This window comes from Pipistrellus kuhlii, unplaced genomic scaffold, assembly GCF_014108245.1.
Source record: "Pipistrellus kuhlii isolate mPipKuh1 unplaced genomic scaffold, mPipKuh1.p scaffold_m20_p_6, whole genome shotgun sequence".
Taxonomy (NCBI): domain Eukaryota; kingdom Metazoa; phylum Chordata; class Mammalia; order Chiroptera; family Vespertilionidae; genus Pipistrellus; species Pipistrellus kuhlii.
Window position 1 is genome coordinate 43917218 of NW_023425562.1, and position 20291 is coordinate 43937508.

The 20291-nt window shown below is 40.7% G+C and overlaps 1 protein-coding gene and 1 long non-coding RNA gene across 4 annotated transcripts in view; both read right to left on the bottom strand.

The window, feature by feature from the left end:
• PHLPP1 (PH domain and leucine rich repeat protein phosphatase 1) overlaps positions 1-20291 on the bottom strand; it is a 227594-nt gene that overhangs the window by 101640 nt on the left and 105663 nt on the right. For all 3 annotated transcript variants that reach the window (XM_036419873.2, XM_036419872.2, XM_036419871.2), the window contains exon 4: positions 5295-5461. In XM_036419873.2, coding sequence (XP_036275766.1) covers positions 5295-5461 — 167 coding nt within the window. The remainder of the gene's footprint in view (positions 1-5294; positions 5462-20291) is intronic.
• Positions 4320-5287, bottom strand: LOC118708475. The gene is made up of 2 exons (XR_004984576.1): positions 4842-5287; positions 4320-4644 (listed from the first exon to the last, which is right to left on the bottom strand). It is a non-coding gene; the product is annotated as an uncharacterized LOC118708475 (long non-coding RNA).

The window sequence follows — 20291 nt, forward strand, 5'->3', positions numbered from 1 at the left end:
AACAAGGAAAAAAAAGCAATAGAAACCTTTGCAGTAATATTTTGTCAATACGGGTACTGGTAAAATTGATTTACTATTTTTTGTAAACCCAAATGTACACTCATATCTGTGCCTTTGCTATGTCTTTTTTATTATACTTCTATGAAAACAAAAACGTTCAAAAGGTTACATAAGGGGGTGTTAGACCCTGGGTCATCTCCCCAACTCCAGAAGGAGACAGTTTATTCCCCAGAAGAAAGTGAACCAGAGAGTTCTGGGCTCAGACATTAGGCATCATAGAAAACACTGCTCTGCAAACAAGGCGATCAAATAGAAATCCACATGCTAAGCCTTGAGATTCCAGTTCTCTTTCCTGTTCAGGTCCCTGAATCTTGACATGCACTGCCCAGGCAAAAGACCAAAGGATTCCTCTCCAGTAAAACTGACATGCCCTAGGGCCGTGGTCAGCAAACTGCGGCTCTCGAGCCACATGCAGCTCTCTGGCCCCTTGAGTGTGGCTCTTCTACAAAAAACCATGGCCTGGGCGAGTCTATTTTGAAGGAATGGCGTTAGAAGAAGATTAAGTTTAAAAAATTTTGGCTCTCAAAAGAAATTTCAATCGTTGTACTATTGATATTTGTTTTTAGTACTGTATCAAAGCAGTGGAACTAATTCCTACTGAATTATATTGGTGTTCCAACATTTTGCTGACTAGTGAGTTTGCCGACCACTGGCCTAGGGAAAAGATCCACAGACACTATCTTTAGAAGTTTCCCAATGAAACCACAAGGCTTGCCATGACAGCCCTCACAATGAAGCTGTAAGGTGGAGAAGCACCAGATTCACTTTTCAGTGACTCACCATTAAATAGGAATAGAGACCTAATGATCACCAAGCAGTTCACTAAAATTTCTAACAAAAAAGTCAGGTAATTATACAAACAGGAAGAAAAAAAAAAAAAAAAGACAATGCAAGAAAGAAGTAAATAAGTAAATAAAATGTCCTCAGAAAGAGAAAAAAATGCACCCAATGGAAAAAAATAACAATGCTATTAAAATGCAAATAAATTAAAACAAGAATGCTCTCTTAGAAAATAAAGACAGCAGAAATTCAGAAAGGTTAAAGCAAAATAGATAAAACCTGTCAAGAAGTAGGAAAGGCACTAAGACAGAGATAGAAAAATTAGAGAATCAAAGGACAAACAATGAGGTCCCACCTAACTAACAGGAATTCAGAGAAAGAAAGGAGAAAACCAAAGGGGAGGAAATCACCAAAACATATAATGAGAAAATTCCAGAACTGAAGGACATAATTTTTCAGATCACGTGTTCATCATAGAGGCTGAAATAAGGAGTGTCATGAAAAGAAAATCCTAAAATCCTTTGGGGGTTATTAATTTTAAAAAAGAGAACAAAAGACAGATCACTTACAACCTTTTTTAACAGGAACTTCAGAAGCTAGAAAACAATGGTTCACTGGCTTCAACATTCTGAAGAAACATGTTTTCCTCTCTAGTAGCCAGCCAAATCATCAATCAAGTGTGAAAGAAAAACTATTTTCAGATATACAGTGTCTAATAAATTTGCCCCCACATCCCTTTTCTCAGGAAGATCCTAGAAGACATTCCATTAAAAAGAGGGAGTAAACGAAGAAAAAAGTCACAAGACATAGGAAAACTAGGGGTCCCACAAAGGAGAGACTGCAGGGAATTCCCAGGAAAATGGCAAAGGTATTCCCAGGACAGCAGCTGTGCAGCTGGCCTGCAGAGCAAGGACTGACTAGCTGCAGCTCATAGAAGGAAGGAAGCCTGTCCCTGGAAGGGGTGCTAAGAAGAGGGACATAATGCTTCCAGAAAGCTTAGGGTACTGGAGGAAAAGGAAAGCACACCAATGAAAAAAAGCAGCAGCACACAACAAAGGAAATGGAATCACTGTATTTAAGTGCCTTAGCTGTGAATCATGGTTCCACGTTCAAAAGAATGTCAACCCTCAAGGACAAGTCAACTAAAAACTAATACCGAGCAATGAGGAAGCAGCAGTTTCTACATGTGGGGATTGGCAGGGGGCGTGCAACATGTGTAAGAGAGTTCAAGTCTCATCTTCCATGGTAATATGTCAGCGTGTAATGTCTAATAATGAAAAAAATTTTTTAAAGTGTAGTATATACATAATATTTCAGAAGATGGAGGAAAACAGCAAAAAAACCCAAAGGTGGTTGCCTGGGGAGCAGGACTTGGGTGAAAGGATGTGCTGGAGTTCTACGCACCTATTCTTAGTATGGGACTTATTGTTTGCTATAAAATTTTTAAAAATCTATATTATATATGTATTATCTTGATGAGGGAAATGTTTAAGTTTTTAAAAATTCAGAGCAACAGGCAAGAAAATTAGAGAATGAATTGCAGTGGGAAAATGACAGTGAAACAACCAATCTCTAGGCTCCTACAGAACTCTAAGTGAGAGCAGGGAAGTGCTTCCTGGATAGCTGGTGGACAGAGGCTTGCTGAGAGGTGGGGAGCACAGGAGAAAGGGGGGTGGGTTTAAAAGATATTTACTTTTGGGGGGGTTTAGAAAGGCATTTATATGTGGAGAATCAATAGGTAATGGGAGACAATCAGGAGACTGAAAGAACAGGCAAGGCGATGCCACAAATATCTACCCCTCTAGGTGTTTACTTAATTAGTCCACAAATGCTGGCTCCTTGGGAGCATCATGTCCTTTCCCTCCTCCCCAAGAACATAGATGCATTCTGATTTGCCTTTTGCTTAAAATTTTTGGTTATTATTAAATATACAAGTAGAAAAATACAGGAAATAGGAATGGTCATCCAAGTACCAACTTTTCATCTTTTTCAAATATTAGTATTTTGTCATATTTGCCATTAATTTCTGTCATATTTGCCATTATTTTTTTTTAAAGAAAAAAAACCACACATTATGGACATAGCTGAAACTCTCTTCAAACTGTTCCCTAATTCCATCCCCAACCTGCCTCCCATAAGATGACCACTAATCTGAATTTGGCATTTAAAATCTCCATCTACTTCATGCCTAAAATAAGAGCACTGGTTTGCATGAATTCTAACACCATTCTCTCTATTCTGAGACACCAGGATTCAATACTATTATTGTGACAAAGTTCTGGATGTTCCATAATTAAGTGCAAAAACCTATATATACTGTTGTAAAACTCACACAAAAAAATTTCAAAATAATTTCCAAACTCAAAACAGACCAAATCATAATGTGACCCCCCTTTGGCAAAACAATCATAGTAACTTTATTATGCATAGAGCATATGAAAACCTATGATCAGGATTTTTGCTGTGCCTTCCTTTCATACCTATCTGCTCCAAGGAAGGATAAGGAAGTGCTTGAACATAATATCCTTCCTGGAGTTCTGACTGCCTGTGTAATTAATTCAATGTAGCACCAAACTGTCCCAGCTGTCACTGACTTCTCTAGCAGGTGATCATAGCAAAAAAGATTTTTAAAAATTTGTAATGCCAGTTTTACTTAAAATTGCCCTTGATGCAAGGCAGTTATTTGTATTACATCTCAACCTGTGAGTTCGTATCTTTATTTTCTGGGTGATAATGTGGAAAGTACATATAAAGAACTTCTATATACTAGAGCACGAAGGTCATCTCAAGGAGAACACTTGTACAATTATTCGAGCTGTGAGCCAAACAAGCCACTATGTTTATGGAATACAACTTTTACTTGAAAAGATAACTGACAAACTCGTTATTTAGACTTGGGTATCTGGCAGACACTTCCTCTACAATGAAGAGAAAAGGTCAATTCAGGAAAAACAACTGACAGTATTTGCTGCCAAGGGACAGCTTTCCAGCTTTCAATTGAAAATTAAAATTTTGGAAAACTTGTTTCCACCGTGAGCTTGACAACATTCCAACACAAATATTTTTCTGATGAGTTGTGTGGTAATATTAACAACTGTGATTTCTTGAAACTGCATAATGAAATGTGTTAACATTTGGAATATCTATATTACCTAACAAACCAGTATTTTCCAAATGGCCAATACATAATGCAATAAAATGATGCATGGGCACAAAGACCCCATTCAAAGTGCAAGAAAAACCAATAGAGCCTAATGTAAAACAATTTTAAAAGTTCACTAGTAAGGTCTTAGATTCTACATTAAATCTAACATTTAAGAAATTATTGCTTGTCAAGCTGTAATAGTATCAAAAGAATATTCACAATTATCAGAAAAGACCATTAAAATACTCTTCCCTTTTCCTATATATCTGCACAAACTTTATAATAAACATTCACTGAATTATTTTTCCTGGAATTAAAAATCATAAACGCATAATCACAATGATTAATTACCATAGTTTAATCTCTGATCGCTATCGGTCATTTAAGAACAAGTGAACCATTCATTATTTGTTTAAGTTACATTCTTCTGCAATTATAGTCTCATGTATTTACAACAAATGTATATGTATTAAATACTTCATTTACTATAGATTCAAGACTGATCATTGCTCCAAAAAAGGAAAAGAATATGAATATGGTAAATTCTTAAATCTATTTTAAATGCATACAAATAAAGTGTCTTTTCTCTAGTAACAAAGGAGCAGACCCTATTCATTTAACACAGACTCTTGAGATTTGCACACTACATCTATGATGACCTAGATCAGGCTTGCGAGCCACATATGGCTCTTTGGTCTCTTGAGTGTGGCTCTTCCACAAAATACCACATGCGTGCAGTGCGATTGAAACTTAGTGGCCCATGCGCAGAAGTCGGTTTTCAGCTCTCAAAAGAAATTTCAATCGTTGCACTGTTGATATTTGGCTCTGTTGACTAATGAGTTTGCAGACCACTGACCTAGATGGTGTTAATGGATTTAAACCTTAGTTCTTAAATTTCTAAGGAAATGTCTTCTTATAGAAAAACCTTGACCTTTCCTGAATTTCAAAAGAAATAATTCAATCTGATCAAATCCCTGTGTTCAGAAGTAATGCACCAAAAAGCATTAACTTTTCACTGACCCACTTGTAGATTGGTTAAGAAATAAAAGTGATTTAAAGAAAAATGTTCTTCTTATACAAATCTATCCTGTTAGTGAATATCATAAAGCATTCATTTCAAAGGCAAGAACCTTGAAACTAATTTCAGAATAAGAATTGCTAATGTCTTTACTAATAAAGTCCTATTACTCTGCCCTCTGAAATTTAAACACTAGAGCTTTATTTTTATTTTTTTTTAAGTAAGAATATTCAGGAAACAACTGGAAGCTGACAACCCTCCCCTTTTGAACGACCCATTTCTGATGTTCACCTTTGCAGTTCACTGAGCCCTCTGGCAGTTGGCAGACTGGGATTTTGCCTTAGAAAGTTTTGTTTTAAGTTGAGATGAGTGAGGTCTTGGCTGTAGAAGAGGTTGGCAGGTAGGTGCTCCAGGCTACAACAGGAGAGGTCCACTGAGCTTATACGCTGTGATGCAACCTAGAAGGGACAGAAACACAATTTCATTATAACTCCACCCATTCATCAGATAACTGCTTTCTATGCATAGAAATAAGATAAGCCCATTTGGGAGCACAGACATACTATGCAAGTAGCACTAGCAGTCCAAATATAAACGGGGCCAGCGATCGGGCAGCGCCAGGCCAGCCAGGGTGGGTGCCTGCAGGGGTCCCCCTGATCACCCCACCATTCGCCCCGCAGATCAGCCCTGATCACCGGCCAGGCCTAGGGACCCTACCTGTGCATGTATTTCATGCACCAGGCCCCTAGTTTAGTATAAAAGTGGGAAACAGTATCTCTGCCTGGAAGGAACTTACAGTAACCTAGTATAGTAGACAGCTTACAAAGAGCACAGATTATCCTATCAAGTTCAGTGATATCAGTAACCACCTCCAACTGTTTTCAGAGGTTATGAGAGAGGAATTCAGAACTAAATAATACAAGACTTTAGAGTAAATACCAGGCTGGGAGACAGACACAAAGCTCTAGACTGAACGTATGAAAATCCTTGTATATTTTGATTTAAAACAGCATCAATTAAGAAAAGTACCATTAGTGGTCGTGTACATATTTTATATATATATATAAAAAGCCAGCATAATGCCAGAATGAGCGAATGACCGGTCGCACACTGACCACCAGGGGGTAGACACTCAACACAGGAGCTGCCGCCTGGTGGTCAATGCACTCCCACAGTGTGAGAGCCACTCAAACAGAATCCAAGTGCATGAGCCTCTCCTGCCTCTGGCAGGCACAATCTCCAGCAAACAGACTGCAGTCCTAACACTGGGTGGTGAGGGTGTAGCAGGAATGACCACAAATCAGCCTTTACCAGCCCCTAGAACTTTCCCTTCAGACCCTGTGGCTGCACTGCACCTCTTACCTATTGCCCTCTGGGTCTTTGGATGCAGGCTCAAGAAAAACCCACAGAGGTGCCATCTCAAGAGCAAGTGCTGGTGACATCCATCCCAATGACCAACACCCATATGTGTCCTCGGGCAAGCTCTTCACAACTTCCACCTACCATCTGGCCCTGGCCCCATCTCCCAGAAAGGTCCGCGATCTGACACCAAATATCTGTTCCTGGATCCCTGCGAAGCACTGGTCAGCTCCAGTGGGCAGAGGGGCACCAGCAGGTGCTGGTCTGACCTGTTCGGTTCAGGCAACCCCACACTTGGGCTAGGAGTTGTGTGGAAAAATCACCCCCTATACTCTGCTGGTACAATCTACTGCGAACAAATGCAGCATGGAACGTTTGCGTGTGACTGGGATAACCTTGATACTGACACTGGCCCCTTGGAACTCCCCATCAGGCATCAGGGCTATGTGGAACTGAACTATTAAGAATGCACTTTACCCAGGACCACGATTCACCTCTCCCTCCTTCCTTCCTATAACCCTCAGCTGCCATCGTGCACCCTTCCCAGGCCTGGCCTGCATCCGGGCACCCTCGTTCCCCACAGATCCCCAGTGGCTCCTACAGGCGGGCAGGCCCACAAATGGCAACTCCTTTGGAGGGATACCTCCGCTTCCTCCCTCCCAGCAGTACCCTCCCAAGGGACACCCACAGCTCAACCAGAACTTGCTGTGAAGCACATACCTCATAAGCCTATAGAGACAATCTCCAGGGAATGGATGAAATGCGGACACTCAGAGTTGCCAGGATGAACCTAATATTGCTGCCAGGCTCCTGGAACTCTGCCTTGGGCATAGAGATAAAATCTCATCTCTTACCAATTGCCCCAGAGCTACAGAGGAATGCAACAATAAAAAAAATAAAAAATAAAATGGCCACAAGGTGGCCACTGACAATCGGGGTAAAAGTCAGAGAGATGGATGTAAAGGGTGGGGGTTTGGGAGAGAAAGCACCCCCTCCCTCCAAGATCCCCAACTTTGTATTGTTTACCTCCAAGCATCTCTTATCTGGCTCTGAGCGGTGGAAAGTGTTCAGCACGGCCCAAGGTATTTACTTGGGACCTCTGGCCGGCAAGGTACAACCCTGGCTGTAGAAGGGACATTTGGAAATATTTTTTCAGGAAGACTCCCCACACGACATCCCAGCAGCTCAGGAAATATGGAAACTCCCCAGGGACAAGGGCACGGGTTCCCAGTTTCCTTTCAATGTGCACAAATCAGTGCACCAGGCCACTAGCCTTTAATAATAATGGCAGCATGTAATCAGATTCCACTGCTTGCCTGCTATAAACTTCTTGATTGCCTCTCCCACAGTTTCAGGGAGCTGCTTAAAAATTCACTGTGCTTTGTTTCATGTAGGTATTCTAAGTAAAATTCATTTTGTGTAAATGTTTATCCACATGCTCCAAGCCTTCCTGGTTAGATGACCCTTCCCATGGCCAGAATCCCGGGGCTAAAGACCAAGTGGCACGCTGGAGACAGTACAGTATTGGGCAACCTGTATTTCTCAAATGCTCTCTCAATGTTCCAGGTAAGGTGGTGCTAGCTCAGGCCACAATGTGTGGCTTCAGCCCCATGAACACACACCTTGGTGCCTTCTCTCTTGAGAGAGGCCATGGGAATAACGCTTAAAGATCTGATTGATTCTCCCTCAAGCTCTTTATCTTCATCCAAGCTTTATATATGATCAAATTTAAGGTCCTTTTCCTATTACCAATCCCAAGACTTCTGTTTCGTAACTAGAGAAGGCATAGAGCATGGTCTGAGGAGTGTGCCTCTGGTCAGTGTATGGACCACATCCTAGCTCCCCACTTAGGAGCAGACAGGACTTGAGCAGATCACGGGGCTCTCCAAGCTCCAGTGTTATCATCTGCACAATGGACATAAAGATGACACTTGTGTCCACATGCCTGGCACAGAAAAAACATTCAATAAATGGTGATTGCTATTATTACCACAACTACTTCCAAATAGAATGGTTCTCATCTTACATCCAATCAATCCAAATTCTCCCAATGCTAATTTAATTCTCAGAAAGTCCTGAGAATTAAATTTGCATAAAACATGTTCAGCTGATGACATATTTGAGGTTAGAAAAAAATTACTGTGCACACATGAAAGCTACAATTGGTGAAATCATTCATTCAAAAATATGTGTTAAGCATGCAATGTTGTGCCACACCTTTTATTTCCTGAGATACAGCAATTCAAGATAGACACAGTCTCTGCTCCGAACGAGTACACCCCATGAGGAGAGGGCAGTTATGATATGGTACATGATAATGGCTGCCAGGAGCATGATGTAAGGAGTCAGGAAGAGGTTCCAGAAGGTTTCATGTCCAAGCTCAAGTTTGAAACTTGATTGGAAATATGTGTGTGTGTTTTTTTATCTGTCCCAAATGCTTTCTCCACTTTTTCTTTCCTATAACAATCCTTCAAAGGCATGTGATCAATGTGAGAGCTGCAAATAAGCAAGATGACCCTCTGGCTATAGGCATAGGCATGTATTCTAGGCTTGAGTTATCAGAGTCCCCCATCTGCTTAACCTACAGAGTGACCCAAGCTAAGCTTATTGAAGGCCTTCTCTGGGATGTATATAGTGTGAAGCCAGGAGAGAGCGCTGCAGTTAAAATGAATAAGCTAGATTCATACCCATTGATCTGAACTGACAAAAAAGTGCAAGTATAAAGTTATACAGTATAATGCCATATGAAAACATTTTAACACAAGCACACAAAACTCCACATATTATGTATAAATGAAGGGCCTGATACATGAAATGTGTGCAAGAGTAGGCCTTCCTTCCCCTGGCTGACGAACTGGCTTCCCTCTGGCACCTGGGACCCTGGCTTCCCTCACAGCCCCAGCTTCGTCTGGAAGGTCATTGGAAGGACATCGGGTCTAATTAGCATATTATGCTTTTATTATTATAGTTATATGGGCAATAAAACTATAAACCATATGTTGGGTCATATAGCAAATTAATGATAACGATTGCCTCTAGATAGGCAGAGAGGGAAATGGAAACAGGAATGGGAAGATAGGAGAGCTGGAGTTTATCTCTAATGTTTATTTCCATATAAGAAAAATAGAAGATATGAAAGAACTGTGTCAATGTACTGAGAACCAGAAGGTGGTACATTGAAAATATAATATCCTGTGTGCTTGTGTGTGTGTTTAATTAGAAAAAATAATGTAATAGTAATAAAAATATTAGTAAGAGCCAAAACTGGTTTGGCTCAATGGATAGAGCGTCGGTTTGGGGACTGAAAGGTCTTGGGTTCGATTCCGGTCAAGGGCATGTACCTTGGTTGCGGGTATATCCCCAGTAGGGGGAGTGCAAGAGGCAGCTGATCAATGACTCTCTCTCATTGATGTTTCTAACTCTCTCTCTCTCTCCCTTCCTCTCTGTACAAAATCAATAAAATATATTTAAAAATATATATATCAGTAAGAAAAAGGAAGCTATATGACAAACAGCAATGGAGGGGTTAAGGTAGGGGCAGTAACCTGTAATGAGGTCAGAAAGGTAAGGGTAGGGTGGGCAGCAGATCCTGCAGAGCCCTTCAGTCATTGTAAAACTAGCTTTTCATGTGAGCAAATGAGAAGTGCAGGGAGGTTCTGAGAAGAGTCCCTGTCTCTAGATCAGAAACTATAAAGTGCAGGATTTCTGCCTATTTGTTCACTGAAATACCCTATATTCAGCACTTGGTATGACCCTCAGAAGTATTTGCTGGAAGGATGGCCACTGCCCTACTTTATGACCCCTCCCTTCTTACCAGTGTGCACCTAACCATCCCGTATGTTCTTTCAGCTGGAGATTACTTAGGACAATTCTATTTCCACTGAAGCATCACACTAAATACTCCCTTTGGACAACTTTGGAGAGATAATGACTAAATGTCAAGTTGTATTTGATTCCCTTCCTCATTCTGGACCGCAAGCTGTTCCTGCAAGAAACCAGGGAGAAGAAACCGCCTAACAGAGCTCCAAGCAAGAGCAGTCTGTGGGAGGCGTGGCAACACTGGGAACAACCCCGCGAGAACAGAAATTAAATGGTCCTGATGGCAGTGGAGCAGTGAGCTGCCAAGGAGACCACAAAAGTGATCACTGGCTGTACCTCTGCCCAGTTCTGTCCGTGCAACAAGGGAGGCTGAAGTGTTTCTGTCAGACCCACCTGGCACACTGGGCTCCACCACAAAGAAGACTGGCTTGTCTTAGTGAAAAGACTACCAGCCAGGTTACCTACAAACCACCCGTTAAAACTAAGATCCTTCCCCAAATAAGAAAGACCTAAACACGTAGTAAAAATGTATCAGAAAGCTACTTTTTACACCTCACTGCAAGTAGCAGTAATAACAGCAATAAAAGCTAACGTCTAGTGGATGCTGAAGTTGTGATAGGCACACTTCTCAGTGCCTTAGACATAATATTTAGTTTAATCTCACAATGACTCAGTGAAATAAGGACTTGTCATTGCAAAGATGCAGGCTGAACTGAATCAAACAGGGTGCCCAAGGTCACACAAAACCAGTAGCGGAACTCAAGTGTGAACCAGAGCCTGTGTGTTAATGCCATCCATCCATTCAGGGCCTGTACACAGTTCAGATCTTGCCCAAAGGGAAGTTCCTCTAACTTCCATGATAAAATAATAACATAACCCTTCCGACCAGAGCAAACACAATGAGATGCTATCCTTAGGAGAAGCTTCAGCCTCAGGTATGAAGATGAGGAGTGAAGACGTCAATGATGGACAGGAGTCCTCCTAGGCGAAGAGGAGACCATCTGCTGACCACATACAGACCTCAGGCAATGAATGAGTGCAGTCCCGTGGGTGGGAAGGTGGGGAGGGGCACCATTCCTTGACAATATAGGCTGGACCCACTCCTACCTCACACAACTTGTCCACCCGGGCAGTGATGATGCTACTTAGTAGCACTTAATTAAATTTTAAAAGGTTACAGGAAAAATTTAAAGGAGGCAACAGAAATTTGGCAAGAAAATTAAGGAAACAGGAACAGGTAGGAATCCCCTCAAATCTTGGTTGTGAAAAGGAACTTCTAAAGGAACTCAAATCTACACTAATAAAAGGGTAATATACAAATTGGTCATGACGTCCTCACAGTAACAACCAAACAGCAGGCTGGCAGGGGGTTAGCGAGGGACCACCAAATGACTGACCAGCAGGCTACATGGGGAAACCAGGCTGGCAGGGGGGTTAGACAGGGACCACCAAATGACTGACCAGCAGGCTGTGTGGGGCGACCAGGCCAGCAGAGGGATTAGCGAGGGATGATCAAATGACTGAACAACAGGCTGCACAGGGTAACCAAGCTGGTAGGAGGGGAGGGGGGAGAGTGAGGGGCAACCAGGCTGGCAGAGGGGGGCAGTGAGGGGCAACCAGGCCAGCAGGAGGGGCATTAAGGGGTGACCAGGCCATCAGGAGGGGACAGTTAGGGGCAAACAGGCTGGCAGGGGGGAGGGAAGTTGGGGGCAACCAGGCCAGTGGGGGCAGTTAAAAGTGATCAGGCTGGCAGGCAGAGGTGGTTACGGGTGATCAGGCTGGCCGAGGGGGGGGGGGTGGCATTAGGGGTGATAAGGCAGGCAGGCAGGTGAGTAGTTAGGAGCCAGCGGTCCTGGATTGTGAGAGGGATGTCCAACTGCCGGTTCTGGCCCGATCCCAGCAGTCGGACATCCCCTGAGGGGTCCTGGATTGGAGAGGGTGCAGGCTGGGCTGAGGGGACCCCTCTCCCCCTGTGCATAAATTTGTGCACTGAGCCTCTAGTTAGAATATAAAGTCCTTATGGCAAACGCTACTATACTTCTATTACACCCCAAACAGCAAAAGAGTGGATGACAAAGTTGAGGCCCAAGCAGCTGGATATATAGGAGAAAGGGCACAGTTATAACAAAATGCAGGGCATGTAGAGTCAATTCTATCCTTAGCCATGTGGCCCTGGATAAGTCCCTTCACCTATCTGTCTTCCAGTGTCTCCTTCTCTAAAGTGCGACAGACAGCACCTGCCCTGACCAGCTATGCAAGCTGCTGCAAATAAAATGTTCTCATTTAGCAATTCAGGAGAGCCCTTGCAGATCAAGGATCCCTAGACCAACGCCCACAGCTGCAGGCCACAGACATCTGTAAGACAAGAAAAGACCACAGCGCAGGCCACTGCTCCTGCCACTGAGCAGTCACACAGATAAAGCTCATTTGGACCAAGGCAGAACTACGCTACCCACTATAAGCAACCCCACAGACCATCAGTGAGCTACACACAAAGGAATTAATTTTCAAAGTAACTGTAGCTTCGGGGGAAAAAGTCAGTGCTAGTCTGCATTAACAACAAAACATTTTTTAAGGCTGGTAATTTTGAGTTAGTAAATTACATGGGATTTTTTTTTTTGTCCCCATGATCCTACATACATTGGGAGACACATTAAAATGAACATAGATGCCAACCACCTGTTCAGGTTGTCTTCTTTTCCAAATGACTTGTAAACATGTATGAAAAAGTTCACTGGGCCCGCAAAATATTTCCCTCAAGGAACATGTCAGGGTAGAAATAGAAATGTTAATATGAACAATGAACTTTTCAGGTTACCTACAGGGTATCCATACATTTCTAACATGCTCCTCAGTGCAGCATTTTTCCTCAGTGGTTTCTTTGCCAATCTGTAGAACATTTGTGCTAAAAAATATCTGTTATGACTCTAGCTGAGTTGCATTTCTAACCAAGTATATCTCCCTAACTATCCCCACCATGTTTTCAAAATTAACACCCCTCACCCCTCCTCTTGCAACAGGACTGTACCTGCATCACTCCCATCATTCTTCATGTTCATGGAGCAGACACTCATCTTTCACAGGCAAGGGAGAGTTCAGAATAATATTCATGTTATTTTCTGTCCCCACTATACTTTAGTAAAATGGTATTTATCCTTGTTATGTGTATGGCATGTTCAAGTTAAGCAAAATTACTCTGAAAGACTTGGTCAAACCAGCTGAAATAGCACAAATAATTCTGCTTGTATGAAGGACTGTCATAAACTGGCATTATGAGTCATTAATTGCTCTGGTCTGGCCTTCCGTGGCTTGGGAAATTATGCCCTGGCTACAGAGGTAGTTACTAGACTTCTGTAAAAAAATTACTGACCTCAACTGACCTAGTTTATATCCTCACCTCCCCACCCAAATGTTTTGGGAAAGTAAGGGAAAAGAAAATATAAATTTAGAATATTTATTAATAATCTAAACTAGAGGCCCACTGCACAAAATTCATGCATGAGTAGGTCCCGAGGCCTGGCTGGCGATCAGGGCTGATCAGGGCCTCCTGGCTGCTGGCTGGGGCCTTCCTTCCCCCGGCTTCCGGGTGAGCCTTCCTTTTTTCATTCTGTGTTGGCCCCTGGTGATCAGAAGATGTCACAGTGAGCGGCTGAACTCCCAGTCAGTTGAATTCCCGAGGGGATAATTGCATATTAGCCTTTTATTATATAGGAGAATAGCAAGTTTATTCATCTTTATTAGCTAGGAATTCTAACAACTTTAATTTCTATTTCATCCTCAAAAAAGTGTTATATCAAACAAAAATTTCTAATTTTAATAAAATTTAAATTCTCACTGCTCCATAGCATATAATCATCTCTTTTAAAAAATTCTACAAATATAAGAAATGCTTTAACTTAACCCCAGACCTTTTCATAATGACATCTCATTTCTTGATCCTTTACTAATCAGCACTTTAGATAATGTGTTTAACAACAAAAACAGAAAACATTCCTATAAAATCATATATTATACATTAATAATGTCCTAACAGGAACATATCAACCAGTCAAATATTTCCATTTCTTTGCCTTAAATGATATGGGTGGGGGGGAATACCAAGAAATAAGATATACAAATTTACACTATTCCAAACCACTAGGGGTAATGAAATGGCAAACTAATGAAAAACAACGGGAAGATCTGGAGAGGCTATCACTAGTAGGCAGAAATGAGAGGTGGGAGTTAAGAAGGGCAAAACCATCCGAGTAGGAAAGGGACCATGATTAAGATTAGAAGGGACCCAACAATACTGGTAAAAGCGTATGGAAAGAGCAACAGGCTGGAAAAGAAGATAACAAACACAAGAACACCTGGCTCCCTGTTCAAGCACTAGCCAAAACAATATGGACAAACCAATACCAAGACAATATGGACAAACCAATACTGAGAGCCCCTCCTAGGCATCCCGCCATCTCTTTGCCAGTGAGGTGGAAGGGATGGGATGAGGGACTCTTTCAACATATATTTAGCATATGCCTTTATGAACCAGGCACTGTATTTGGTACTAGAGAGATGTACTCCTTGCCTTCAAACTCTTGGTCTCCTGAAGACAGTCACTCAACAACTGTAATTTAAGAGCCTGTGTGCAGTCGTTCAATAAGAGCACACAGAGCAGAAAACAAACCTCAGAGCTCCCAGTGACAATTCCAGCCCTGACAGTCCCCTCGATTGACAAGATGGGCAGGCATTCCCAGGCACTGGTACAGGAACTTGCTAGTCCAAGAGCGGGCAGCGCTATGGTACTTGTCCAGCGAACTCGCTGCACAGCCTGAACTGGAAATACAGGCCTGGCACTCACTCCCTCTGAGTCAGAGCAACTGTAAAAGGCTCTGAGAAGATGGCACCAACAGCCCTGCAGATTAATTAACTGTGTCACCCTGACAGTTATCTCCCCTCCACATACACAGACCCCATTGTGTTTCTCAGCAACAACAGAAAAATAGAGCTCGCCTTGGGTGGAGATCAAATCTGAGCTCAGAGTTCCTTCCTCATTTCCTTATTGGCAAAATGTGTGTAAACAAGCTCTTTAGAAAGTGGCCACCTGAGAGTGTCTCTGAGGTCCATCAAGCAGCATTCCACAAAGGTGCACCTTGACAAAGGAGAGGGGGAAAGATAGCTAACCACGAAAAGCCTATATTCTAATTTTTTAAAATATATATATTTTTATTGATTTTTTACCGAGAGGAATGGAGAGAGAAAGAGAGCTAGAAACATCGATGAGAGAGAAACATCGACCAGCTGCCTCTTGCACACCCCCTTCCGGGGATGTGCCCACAACCAATATACATGCCCTTGACCAGAATCGAACCTGGGACCTCTCAGTCCGCAGACCAACGCTCTACCACTGAGCCAAACCGGTTTCGGCTATATTCTAATTTTTGATTAAAAGAATATAAATACATACTTAAATTATCCTATCATTATAAGTAGGCCAATAATTTTGTATCTAAAATACAAAAACCTCAGTGCTCAAGTCTAACATATAAGATCAGTAAGTTTAACATAGAGACCGCATTAATACATTTTCAATTATTCCATCATTCCATTCTTTATAAAATTATAAGATAACTGCATGGAAGAATTTAACTCCAGAGTAGTTGTAGAAAATTCAGTACTTTGGATTACATATATAGGGATCTTTCAAGATAAGTAAATACTATATATCATGAAAACTAAACCCTTAAGGAAGATAAAACATAACCAGGTATAGACATCTGGTTAGTGACATATGCTAAGTTCCTGATATAGAATACCTCACCAATTTTATTTATTTACTTATTTACTTAGTGACATATGCTAAGTTCCTGATATAGAATACCTCACCAATTTTATTTATTTACTTATTTACTTACTTACTTATTTATTTTAATTGATTTTTAGAGAGAGAAGAAGGGTGAGGAAAACATTGATTTAAGGTTAAACTAAAAACAGAAAAACATCGATTGGCTGCCTAATGCATGCCCCCTACCAGGGATCAAGCCCACAACCCAGGCACGTGTCCTGACCAGGAATCGAACTGGCAGCCTTTCAGTGCACAAGACGATGCCCAACCAACTGAGCCACACCTGCCAGGGCTTGACCAGTTTTTAAAGAATTAGACACAGAAGTCCCCTCATCACTGAAACTAATCTAATCTGCGTTGGATGCCTCAGAAGGCATCTCAGATTTCTTAAATACCTCTTGGTCATCATTTAAGATCATTGGCCGATGCACAGTGGCCATGCTCAAGTGTCCTTAGCAGCACACCCCGTTCAACAGACTGCTTGAATAAAAGCACCTTTCATTCTACTACTGAGCTGCCTGGATTCTATTGACAACTGCGAATATGAACACTTCTCTGGCATTTTCAGTAAATCTCAGTTGTTATTTGAATACTGGGATTTTTGTCCCTTCAGGCCACTATAAACATTAGAAGTACAAGTAAAGAAAAAGAGCGAGGCAGAACTCTCTATATAGAGCAGTGCTGGATACTTTATATCTTCATTTCCTCATCTGCAAAATGGAGATTAAACTATCTCCTCACAAGTTGTTATCTTTTATTGTAAAAACCAGACCAGAGTTGTTATGAGGATCTACCAAGAACAGTGCTTGGTGTATAGAAAAAGTAACTAAAATGTTAGTTATTACTATTTGCCCTTTTGCTGTTCCTACTGGATCAATTCTGAGGTGAAATGATTTTATCATTAATAAAATATATCAACTAGTTAAGGGGGAAGAAACAAAACAAAAAATATTTTTATTTTGATGTTTACCTCATGGATGAGTAACCTGTTTTTTAGAACTGAATAGGGGAAGATTTTGTACATGAAATTTTATCTGACAGGCCCATTAACATATTGAAAAGTTATAGTATTTGGTAACTTATAGTTAAATTTCCCCAAGAAAATGAAATAGAGCTAGCAGGAAATAGTCTAGAATGGCCAGCACTTTTTTTATTTTACCTAGCTTCTAATTTTTTCTGTTTTCCACACTTCTCAGACATCTATGATAAGATTACATTTTTACATCTTACACAGCAATGCCTTTGTATACACTTGACCTCTCCTCAAAACATCCTTTCCCCTCTTGTCTTACAGGTGAACTCCTACTCAGCCTTTAAGACACAGCTTGCCCTTTACTTCCTTGAAGTCTTCCTGTACCCAAATATCTCATACACTGAATTTTCTCACAGCTTCACCTCGGAATTAGTACAAGAGCAAATTTCGCGGGATGAGGTGACATATTCACAGTTTTCAGGGTTAGGGCATGAACATCAGTTGTGAAATATTATACTGCCCACCACAGGCTAACTTAAAAAAATAAGGACTTAAGAAATATGTTATAATAACTAATTTAAAATAAAATACGATCTTCTTTATTCCTGACAACTTCCCCTCAGTTTAAATAGTTAGACCAAGAAGTGCGATTATATTTATTTCGAGGTGATTTTTTTTAAACTAAAAAATAAATAATAAATTTTTAAAATACAAATGCAAACAAGTAAACAAATTTATCATAAAACATTTTAAAAACTAAAATGTATTTCATTCAGACCTTTAGTTTTACTTCACCAAAGACTTGCTATTGATAGATTGTCCTTGGTCAAATGGCCCTGATTCTTTATCTAAAAAATGGGTATAAATTGTGAAGAGAGGATTTCCCCCCAAAAGCCCTGGACTCCTCAGCAGAATAGTACTGAAAGCAAAGTTTCTTTATCACTATAACCAATATAACCAAATTTTTGTCATCGAAAAGGCCAGTGACAAAAGCAGCACACTCCCTAGATTACACTTCAAATTAAGAGGTAAAACATGTGTAAAAGATGACTAATCTTAAAGGGTTCCTTGCAACTATTATGTTTCATGACAAAAATCTACATGTTAAAAACCTCAATCCTATTACACCAGGATGATCTAACTGAAGTGGTTAGTGTAACATTTTTTAGTAAAATCTGAACAAATGTTTATTTTTAAACACATGAAACCAAAAGTTCAATTGTGACTCACCATATATATTATTTAAAGGGTGATGTTTACTCATCATATTAGGTGGTCTCTAATTCAGCATGAAATGTGGCCCTGATTTGCCTACATTACGTATTTTAAGAATTAACCTAATAAATCATGACATCCAAAAGTCAACTGCAGTGACTTAAAAAAAAAAAAAAAGTCTAAAGTTAAAATACTATGGTTAATACTGAAAGACCTCAGGAAGGTAACTACTGTGATAACCACAGTCACCAGCAACTGCCAGCATGTCAGTCACCAATCAACAAGGAGACCCATAGATAAGCTAAGTGGCCTTATACAGCATGCATTTATAATGTTGGGCCATAAAACTTATTTATGGCTACCATCCTCAGCCTCATACATCACTGTCCTCCAACCATTTTGAAAACATGCTGGATACTTGTATACATGTTGCACAAACAGAGTCATTTTTGACACTGCATTTAATAGGATGTTTACTGAATTTTTAAAGCATGCCATCCATAAATATTTTAGGGTTGACTATATAATCAATATTGTAATCCTCTCAAAGGAACTATTCTCACATATCTACCACTAACACCCACCCAAAATAAAAATACTAAAGGGACTGCCTTAGGTATTATTTTGGCAAGCTAAGATTATTAAAAAATAAGTATACAAGAACCCATTTTGATAGAAAATATCTCATTAATAATCTTTTATAAAGCTTCCCAGAATCAAATGAAACAAAGATGAACACTTCTCTTGTAGCTAAGATGCAGAAGCATAAACTACCTAATTGCCCCTAACCACTCTGCCTAACTTCCTGATCGCCGCTAACCACTTATTTGCCTGCTGATCACTCCTAACTACTCACCTGCCCGCCTGATCACCCCCAATCACTCGCCTGCCTGCCTGCCTACCTGATCACCCCTAACCACTTGCCTGCTTGCCTGATCACCCCTAACTGCCTCTGCCTCGGCCCCCATGGCTTCATCCAGAAAGATGTCCGGAAGGTCTTTTGGCTGTCTGGTCTAATTAGCATGTTATGCTTTTATTATTATAGATTCGAATTTATTTTAATTTTAAAAACATTGGACTGACTGGGTTGGCGATGGTCATTAAAAATCAGAAACCCAGATATTTCTGTTGTTGGTTTGTTTTCCTTTTAGATCCTTATCAAAATGAATGACACTTCATTTAAATATCAGGATGTAAAAACAATCCATTCTGTGCAGTTTTGTTTCTCAATCAGAAGAAAAGAAACAATTTCCATAGTAACCCCGAGTGTGACTAAACTTGATACCCACATATGAGGAAGAACAGAGGACAATGGAAAGGGGAAGTTGGAAGAAGAAGTTGCTCAGACTAGTCAGGCTTGCCACCCCAAATTTCCCATCAGCACATATTCCCAGATGGAGAGAAGTTCATCCTTTTTCCAGCATCCCCAACCTATTCTCCCAGGATGCCAGATCAAAGAAAAGAATATTCTCTAAGGACTGTCCACAATCTACAAAGTTTAAAGGAGCATGTGGGATTCATATTCAAATAGGGTATTCTCACTTATTTCCCCAATAATATCTATCCTCTTTAGTCAATCCTTTATGACTCATTTCCCCTTTAATTCACTAACCATAACAACTTATTAAAAATTTTTGTGTACCTGGTTTTTAAGATTAGAGAAAGGGAAGATTCCGTACGTAAAATCTGCTAATTACTTAAATGTCTTGTCCTTAGTCCCCCATTCCTGACTTTTCAGGAAGAAATCTTTCTCCCCAATGTCTGCCATTCTTAATGACTTGTAAGTATGAAGTGTAAGCTATAATCTTGTGTATGTCTATTTTTGTGAACTGTCTTTTGCATATAGCTATATTATATTTCCACACATTCATAGCAAACCCTTCTAATGGCAATAATCAGTGAAATGGGAAAGTCATACCAACATTCCTTTCCCCTTTCTTACCACAGTCATGTTCTCTGGCTTCACAATTCCTCCCCATCATCTAATTCCTATTGAGAAGTTTGGATAATTACAGAGTGAGAGGCTTATTATAGACTAGAGGCCTGGTGCACAAAAATCGGCACTGAGGGGAAGAAGTCCCTCAGCCCGGCCTGGGCC